The sequence below is a fragment of the Electrophorus electricus genome, chromosome 14, assembly GCF_041902795.1.
Source record: "Electrophorus electricus isolate QZ-2024a chromosome 14, ASM4190279v1, whole genome shotgun sequence".
Classification (NCBI taxonomy): Eukaryota; Metazoa; Chordata; class Actinopteri; order Gymnotiformes; family Gymnotidae; genus Electrophorus; species Electrophorus electricus.
Genome location: NC_137510.1, coordinates 17,315,001 through 17,324,377, shown reverse-complemented (window position 1 = coordinate 17,324,377; position 9,377 = coordinate 17,315,001). Strand labels below are relative to the sequence as shown.

General features: G+C 37.1%; 1 protein-coding gene across 3 annotated transcripts in view; it reads right to left on the bottom strand.

The window, feature by feature from the left end:
- Positions 1-1,411: 1,411 nt before the first annotated feature.
- popdc1 (popeye domain cAMP effector 1) overlaps positions 1,412-9,377 on the bottom strand; it is a 9,753-nt gene continuing 1,787 nt past the window's right edge. The window contains exons 1-9 of one of the 3 annotated variants that reach the window (XM_081695747.1): positions 8,903-9,072; positions 7,658-7,911; positions 6,987-7,111; positions 5,818-6,005; positions 5,341-5,449; positions 5,094-5,261; positions 4,846-4,984; positions 4,489-4,518; positions 1,412-2,417 (exon numbers count right to left, since the gene is read on the bottom strand). In XM_081695747.1, coding sequence (XP_081551873.1) covers positions 4,496-4,518; positions 4,846-4,984; positions 5,094-5,261; positions 5,341-5,449; positions 5,818-6,005; positions 6,987-7,111; positions 7,658-7,911; positions 8,903-9,057 — 1,161 coding nt within the window. In that variant the 5' untranslated portion in view covers positions 9,058-9,072 and the 3' untranslated portion in view covers positions 1,412-2,417; positions 4,489-4,495. Of the gene's footprint in view, positions 2,418-4,488; positions 4,519-4,845; positions 4,985-5,093; positions 5,262-5,340; positions 5,450-5,817; positions 6,006-6,986; positions 7,112-7,657; positions 7,912-8,902; positions 9,073-9,377 lie in introns of those variants that run through there. The other 2 variants (XM_081695746.1, XM_081695748.1) reach the window with 2 other exon arrangements.

Genomic DNA, 9,377 nt, shown 5'->3' with positions numbered 1-9,377 from the left:
ATTCAAACATGAGCCAAGCATAAGCCAAGCTAAACCCCTGACTGTTATTAGATGTACACGCCTCCATATGACTAAACAAAAACTTCTTGGTGGGAAGAATTTCTCTCAGGGTCTTGATAATCAAAAAGTATGTTATATCCTTTCATTTGCAGATAGTTAAATTTAATTGCTAAAGAGGCTGCTTGTATATTTTTATAAGTTTTGTAAGAATTATTTTAGAGTTGTATAATTAATGCAATATTTCTAGGACTGCACATATATTGAGGTTTGGAAACTTTTGTCCTCCTGGTGGCCACATAGGATATTTTTCTGAGTAAAGAGATAGTGGTGGTGATTTTTTTTTACTCACATGTTTTATTTAACTCGTGTGTTATTTAACTTGGACATAAAAAAGCAATTATTGCCTTGGACAAATTATATCTCAAAGCAGCACAGAAAAAGATATTAAATAGCATTTACTGTGATGTGCCTCTGCTGTTGATTCAACAACACTCAAGTCATTTGCAGTGGAAAAAGGCAATTAGCCATGTGTGTACTGATCTTATAACTTGATTAATGCAGTGATGTCTAAATGCAGAGTACCAAGGGTTTGAAAGGTTTCTGTCAAAGCCCGATTTGAGAAGTGACAAAGCCAAATCAATGCTGGACTAAGTGAATGGCATGTGTAGATAATGTACAGTTTAGCGTTTGCACTTTCCTTTGAAAGCCTGTGTAGTTGCAGTACTCAAAGCTGTTTCACCAGCTGCACAAATGCCCGTTGGGGCCTTTACATGTGACGAGACAAGCTCCTAGATCTTTTTTTCCATTTCCCCCCCCTGTGCATACTAACTGGGCAAAAGAGTAGAAACCTTTATTCTAAAATATATATATATATATATTTTTTTTATTATTTTGGACACCAGAGGTTTTCTCTTACCGGTAATGATAAATTGTAACTGCTGGCATGATAATTTGAATCTTAAATATTCATCATTAATATTTTTATTAATTGATTGAGACCAAACACTGACAGAAATTGATTATTGTGACTACTAATATACTTATGTATTTTTTCTACCAAAGAATTTCAAGTTTAATAGCTAAATGAGAATGAAGCACTGCTTTGCCTTGCTTATTTAATGTGTCAGCAGTGCTTCTCTGTTTATTCTGATGACCTCAACAGACTTTTATTTTTCTTTAATGAAAATTCAATGTTATACTGGATGTTTTGTGCTGTAACAGACATGCTTGTGATAGTAATTTTATTTAATTACCACTCATCTCTATTTGGATAAATACACTAAGTGGACATGACCTCAGTGATGTGTCATTCTGTAGCATGCAGTTTTTTCTTGGACTGGAAACATAAATTTTCATTTTATAGCCTGCTAAGGGAGAACACTGACCTAAAAGAAAGTTCTGCAGCTTTCCATGGAGCCAAAGATACTTGAAGTTTTTAATTGTTTGATTGTTTTTGTTTTTTATATTTTTTTAATAGAACACAAATGTGATTGGAGTCTTTATGACATTTCATGTGTGATTACCACAAAGCATTACAAGCAACAATACAATTTCAGCCTTATAAGCCATGATTAAGCATTTAGCATGATCTGGGGTATAGATATTGATCAAAATAAATTTCTTGTGAAAAGTAAATATTGCATAACTGACTGAACCTTCAATTGTTTGTTCAAACCACTTCCCTGTTCTTGCCCTGTCCCTGAGCAGACCCATCACAATTACAGCCTGTAACTTTTACCAATATTTAAAGGGTAGCGTTAATAGTAGACATCTAATTGAAAATGTACACTATATACGCTTAAAGAGACAATGCATGACATTTTTATATGTGTCAGATAAGTACTTTTTAAACCTTTTTTAAAAATTATCAGGACAGACACAAGTACACAAGTTACTGGTTTAAGAATACAAGCAAAATAAAATGAAGCCACTCAAGTGAAATAAAATGTGGAAAAACCTGTCAATTGTTTTTTTACATTTGCTGTCAAAGATCTTAAGCATATTCACAAAAGTAGTCTACATACTCATTTAAAATATATATTTTGACCAGACAATATACCAAATATATCAATATCATCTGCTGAATTGTAATGTATACTATTTTGTATTCCATATAGGATAGACAGGGAAGTGTTTTAGGTAAAACAGGTTTCAGCCCTTGCCTACTATAATAAGTGATTTCAGGCCTTGCCTATCCTAATGAGCAGTTTTGATCTATAATTGGATCCGAAGTAGTCTATTCATCTTCACACAACAAACCACAGGAAGATAAGTGTCACCTGTGATGTTATCCTACATCTACTTTGGGTTCCTGCAGCTCTTTTGAGAGTCAGTAGGTAAGTCATCTTCAAAAACATCGTCTTCCACACCTTCTTCAATTAGCTTCATTGTCACAGCCTTGCTGAGTGGATTTTTATCTGAAAATCAGACATTCCTGGTCAATAAAAAGGACACATTCAGAACATTCATATATGCTTACCAGGATAATAGAATTGTGTTATGCCAAACTCATGCACTCACATTTGCTAATCAAAATATGTTTGTAAAATAATCACATAAATGGGATCTTTTACAGTGTCAGACTTTCCATAATGTCTGGGAACCACTAACAGTCCGATATGTTAGAGCCAGTAATCAAAAGTGTTGATTAGATCCTTGGAAGTACTGATTTAAGTCATTTAATCAGAATGCTGTTTAATGATAAACAGTTTTTTATGGTTACAGTGTTGTTTTATCTGAATTTAGTGATGGAACAGGCTGCTGATTGATAGCTCATTTTAGAATTTTTTTTACAGAGTTTACAGAGTTTTCTGTATTCTCTTACTGAAGCCATCACACTGCTACAAATGTTAAGGACTGGACAGAGCAAAAAGAAGGTCTTAGTATGAGCACTGATGGATGTTTTGGTGGTGGTGTTTTTTATTGCACTGTGAAGATTCTGATCAGTGTCCACTGTCAGATGTTCTGTGAATGTCAAAGCATTTCTGTGATCTAAAAACAATATTTGGGGGCAAAATATCCTAGGTCAATTCTTAGCCATGTCACATGAACTATTTACCAACATTAAAAAAGTATAACATGAAAGTGAGTGTGCTGTGGTTGCAATTTACCATAGATCATCACAGCTGATATGTTATTCACAACAACACAGAGCCTCAAATGTTCTATTGCTTTTATACATCAGTCTCATGAAGAAAAAATAGAAGGCAGCCCTAATCATTGTTTCATATATACAGCCTCCCACAAATGTTTTAGGAACACCTACCTTGCCCCTTCAGTTACTGACTGTTTTGATAGGTAAATCTGTCTTACAAGTACATTATATGCCTGGGTACAATTACAGTCTTCCCTGTTCACCAGTGGTCAGTTTCTGAACACAGAGCTATCTGACTGGACACCATCTAGGTGGCAGACCACACCACACACCATTGATTCTGCAGTGGTACTGGAATGATGGTGGATGTTATCCTGCTTTTTGTTATTCTTTGTTTTTTACATATGTCTGTCACCAATGAGCAAGTAGACCATCATTCAAAAAAATCAAAAGCCTACCACCTGTTTGGTCAGACCTCTGATGAAGAGTTTAAGAATGGCTAACACAAACTGTGTATGGCAACAGATCTCTAACCATAAACCTGGCTGGATAATTTTCAGTGACAGCCAACTACAGGACCAGTATGGGCTCAGCAGTAACACAGGCATGTATAATGCTAACCCGTGCGGAAAGTGGTGGAAAGATGATAGAGGTTATGTAGAGCAAAATCTACAAACAGTTACACTCTGTAATTGTACACAGGTACATAACGCAGCTAGCTATAAGATACATGTATGTATTAAAGTAGACAGTGACAGCAGGTGCAAGGTCGCTGCTCCATAGTAAAGTGGCTTGTGAGTGCTGACATTTTTTTTTCTTGTCAAAGAAAGTATTGTGTAAACCATCCATTCTTGTTTCTTAGCAACAAGTGATCAGCAGAATGATACAGGTATGGTAAAGTAACCATGCTGTTACTACCAGAAGAACACATCAATGAGATTGTGTGGTTAAAACTAACTGTTGTATAAATCCCTAATATGCACAATGGTTATTGGAGAATCAGTAAAAAGATATGTATGTCATTGTAAATTATATCTAGATGTCTTAATTTGACAAATCACTTTATAGTAAATATAAATGTTTTAAAGGGGTTTTGAGAAGAATAACTGAATTGTTAATAAGCTAACATTTGTGGAACACTATTATATTTTTGGATAATAGTGTGTTATGGATTTCTGACTTGTGATGCAGGATGTCATTTAACCAAGGAATTTTTTATTGTTAATAGTGAAATCCATAACAGGTCAGGTTATCAAAGGGCTCACACTTTCAGAACAATGGAGGGGAGGTTAGAGATTCATATGAGAAGTTATTCAGAAATTACGCTTATATTTGAGCTGAGAACTGGGTAATTTGGGGTTGGGGAAGAGGTGAGAGAAAATAAAACATCTTACACCCCCATTAGGCGCGATCTGAAGTCACAGCTAGAGGAGGGACAGGAGGAAAAAATATCAGAGAAATACTAAAGCAATAGAGCACAAGACATTTAGTTGATGGCAATTAACCAGACTGGAAGACACAGTAGGGGTGGAGTTGAAGGTTAGAGGAATGAAGACTCAAATGAAACTGCACTTCACCTTGAATAATAGAAGGGAAAAGACAGAAAAAGAAAAAGATAGAATGGAAGCAGATGCTGAATCAGATGTGTTGTAATGTCACAGAACACACTCACACAGCAAGGAGGCAGTGGTTAGTATTTGTGCCAATTGCTGGAGAGCTGCAGGCTTTAGCAAGGTTCCACTGAGACTTACGGAGAGAGCTCCCTGATCCCCCTCTCAGGATCTGATTCAGCACATCATCCGTGTCACTGGTGCTGGCCATGCTGTTTCTCATCTGCATCATGGAGAGCTGAGAGCACAGACTCGGCTGGCGTTCCATCTTCTTTACTGCCTGAGATTTAGCCATCACCACCATCACTGTTAGAACCACAGCCTGCATCAGGCCCCGCAGGGTTAACATGATCCTTGTCCAAATCACAAAATCACCAGCAGCATCTTACCTTGTCATTAAGGGATGGGTCGTTGAGGGAGTACAGCTTATTGGTGATGTCTTTGCCAATGAGATACCTGAATACCTCATTCAAAAATGATTCTGACTCGAGGAAATAAGTGAGCCTCTCTCGAGACCAGCATAGGAACTTGCAATTTTCCTCTGCTGTGATTGTCACCTGTAAATAAAGACAAATGTTGAATGTACTTAATACAGGTGTATATGTGAGATTTGATCCTCAATTCTAAATAATTTACCTGGAACTTTTCTCCCCTGTTCATTTGTGTTGATCTGAACTCAGGAGAGTCAATGAAGGCATTGGTGTAAATGTTGTGAAGAAAATGTCCACGATATGACACCTTCATTCTACAACAAACACACACTTGGTCAGAATATGCAAAAATATTGTTTGAAATTCAGTAGAACTGTGAGTATACAAATGGGAAAATGAACATAAAAATGAACATAATCACTGAAAATGTCCAAGCAACGTAAAGTAAATGTACTAAATACGAAAAATAAACAGAAAAAAAATATCTTAGCACATTGGAAAAAATCTAGACATTTAAGAAATAAATACATAAAGCAATATTGTCTACAAGCAGGTTAAGATAATAAGTGCTAGGTAATACATTTTATATCATGATAAGGAAATCTGAATTTTGTTGCCAGTATTCAAAATGTTTTACTTTTCATTTTTGCTGCAGTTATCCTGCTCTCTGTGAATGACGTACTTGCCCTTGAGCAGAATACTGAGCCGCTCATCCACTGAGGTCTTATCCTCAGCAGCATACACTTGACCTTTCCTAAGGGTCTGGATGGTGCAGAACTGACCAGTTAGCCTCTGGAATAGAGCTTCACGCACATGTAGGGGCTCAAACATCCGCTTGTACACAGACTTGAGCTCTCGGTCGATCTTGATCTGAGGTTAAACCAAAGGACTCCATCAACACCATTTTCAGTAGGAAGGCATTGCAAAAAGTAACTAGAAGGAAACAGGACTTTGCACGTGCAAAACCTCCTAGACCATGATGCATGGGTAGAGCATGAGTGTGTGAAAAACACACTGTGTGAGGATCCAGTGAGAATCCCAGGGGGATGTCCTGGTTTAACACATGTGCTGGAGCACTCAGTCTTACCTTCCAAATGACAGGACAACCTTGACTTTTTGCACCACTGAACTGGAAATCGTGCATCCCATTTTAGGAATGGAAGAATGTGCAAGTGACTCATTTTTATCTAGCAAATAAATCATGGAAGCAGTGTAACACTGCTTTTTCCAGTATATACTGTGAACAACTTCCAGATTTCACTAAGCAGTTACTGAGCCACATACTACTGTAGATCTCAAGACAGTTGCAGCTAGCTAGAAGTTAGGCTGCATGGCAAGAGCAAGGAGACTAACTGGGTGACCCAAAATGAATCAAAGCTCTGCTTTTAGAGGCATACTGGGATCTCATTCTGTCAGCCAGCAAAAATGTAAGTAATAAACAATAAACTTTAGTTCTCTGAGCACTGTGAAAATCATTCTTTTGTCTACCTACTTTCTGAATGTATTCTATTGTTTTTATTGAATATTTTTGTCTTTCCACATATTATAACTCCCTGAAAATAGCAATTTCTTTAAGCATCATTATTTTTTTATTATTTAAAGGTAACTTATTTTTCAAAGTTTTGTGAATCCAGAAACTCCTTACTACTCCACCAGGAGTCGACAATTAAACTGTAAATTAATCCACTGAAGATGTAAAAGATATTCTTTGTGATTATCATGTCTTTAGAATTCAGTTCAGTTTCAAAATATGGGAGCAGGAAGAAATCTACAATGCCTTTTTTCAGCAAAAGGCCAAGGTCCTTTGGTTGTTCTAAAATCACAAAATGTATCTTAGCAGTTAGTACTCACAGGTCTACGTTTGTATAGCAGGAAGAAGAGATGCACGAAGTTGACTAGGAGGAAGACCACATTCCATACCATCACATCTAGGGTGCACCTGTACAGAGTAGCCCAGATGATAAACAGACAACAACCTGTAAAAGAAAAAGTCATTTTTGAAAATTGAAAGCCATAACAGTCCAATTCCTTTAGCATAGCAACGGACCATAATGCACCTAATTTTTGGCACTGATGAATACTTAATTCTAATTGATTAAGGATGAAGTCAGGCCTAATCATATTGCAATCCATTAAATATACTCTGATTTATGCTTAAATTTTTTAAACACATGTAGATTCATATGCTTATGCACAGCATTTAGGCATGGTGCTAAATCTAAAGTGAGTTTCAAATTCAAATAAAACTCATCTTAAAATTATGACTGACACTGAGATGTGAACCAGAAGTAAACTAAGTAAGTAAATCAATTATAAATATAATACTAACCATACTCCCTCTGCAACCTTGCTTTCTTCAAAGACTTCTGAACATATAAATTACTGAACCCCTGAACTCCCCAACAGAGATACCACCATGACAGTAATACACTCTTATTAAATCAGAGATTGCCTTAAAGATGTATCAATAAAATATATCTGTTGGAGATGTGTTTGTGGTAAGCAGCAGTGGGCATTCAGACCTGTCATCAGGAGAAGTCTGAGGAGGATCATGTGCAGGCCTATTGTGGTAGGAATAAGCAGACCCACAACTAAACTCAGGTTGCCTAGATGAAAGAGTAAGTGTTGGCTCTTCTCCCAGTCCTGGCAAGATGTAATATTTGATGCCACCTCTGGCTGACCAGAGGTTGATGACACACTTGAGTCCAGTGGAGACAAGGTTGTGTACAACAGGGTGGTAAGATGTGGCATGGCTGACATTCTGACAGACACTAAGCTGGAAATGAAAAACATCAGAAATAGCACAATCTTTAATACTGAAAATAAAATCGTCTATATAAAGCAATACGTATGGATTCTTGCTAGCATGGCTCTCTACCTTGTAATAACACTTTTGTATTATGCGTTTTTAATCACTCACACAAAATACAATGTCCTGGCAAATGTACACATAAATAGTATCGTGTCAACGGCCACAAAATGCAACTCCCAGAATGCTGTGCGCTTCTCTGCAGACTTTCAGTTCAACGTTTCAATATAGTAAATAGTCAATTTGTGCAATAGCGTATCTGTGCTTGGGTAAAGTAGTAGTGTCTTTTCTTTCTGTTGTAATTAGTGTGTTTAAAGTGTTCTTACTGTCTTCGTGGTGTGCCTGCTGATATTAACCCCCCCCCCCCCCCCCCCAACCACCACCACCACCACCCACCTCTCATTTGGCTCTTGTGGGTGCGACTATTTCTGCCTTGTTACTGGTAGCAATCTTTTTAAAGACTATCCGTTATTAATAAAAAGTTTTTTTTGTTTTTTGTTTTTTCTAACGGAATCATTGCCTGCTCTTTTTATAAGTCAATGCTATAGTATTACATACCCAACACATTCAGCGTAGTTTTGGAAGACATTTTTAAAAAATATATTTTTCTCCAATATAACAAGATATTAAAAATAAATAGCCAACTAAATTGTCCTCCCACTGTAAGAAAACGTAAAATAAACTGATTTTAATTTGACTGTTCAGACAATTGTGCAACGCCGAAACAATGAGGCTATCGCAACCTTGAACTGACTGGCTTCAATTTGGAGATAAAATAACGTGTATAGAAAGTGCAAGAATTTTCCAGACCTCTTCAGCTTGTGGGGGAAAAAAGAGTTTCTCGTTATTTGAACTTGTGATCTTGTCTTCGACACTCTAACGCTGAAAACCCAACGACACAACAACACAAAAAGAAACACTTACCAGTCTTTCTACTTGGTTGAAACAAAATACTTACTCGCCGGTAGTAGACTTGACAAAACAAAAGGCGCGTACGGAGAAACTAGCTATATGAATCCCAGCGAGCGGGCTGCACAGTGTGAGTAGCGCATTCCAGAGAGGTGACAGGCATAGACTAAAATGGGCAAGAAGCGAAAGGACACTCGTCAACATCGCCTCTTCTCGCGCACTTGCAGAAACTATTCGCACCACTAGAGGGAGGCCATCCTAAGCAAAAGTTGGCAGCTTGCTGTGTTGGGGTATGCCAAAAGGTAGATTCGGGATTTTAAACAAATATGCCATTTCAACTCTGTGACACTCCTTACATGAAGAACTCATTCATTCTCTAACTAATTTATTGTATTTCCTGTCTATTTTAATCCGTTTTGTTGATTTACGTTTTTATGGACTGTTGGGAAGCATTATCTTATTAAAGAGTGCTGTTGCGAACGATTCTGTTTCATAAATATGTGGTACGTGTTACTGTATGGACA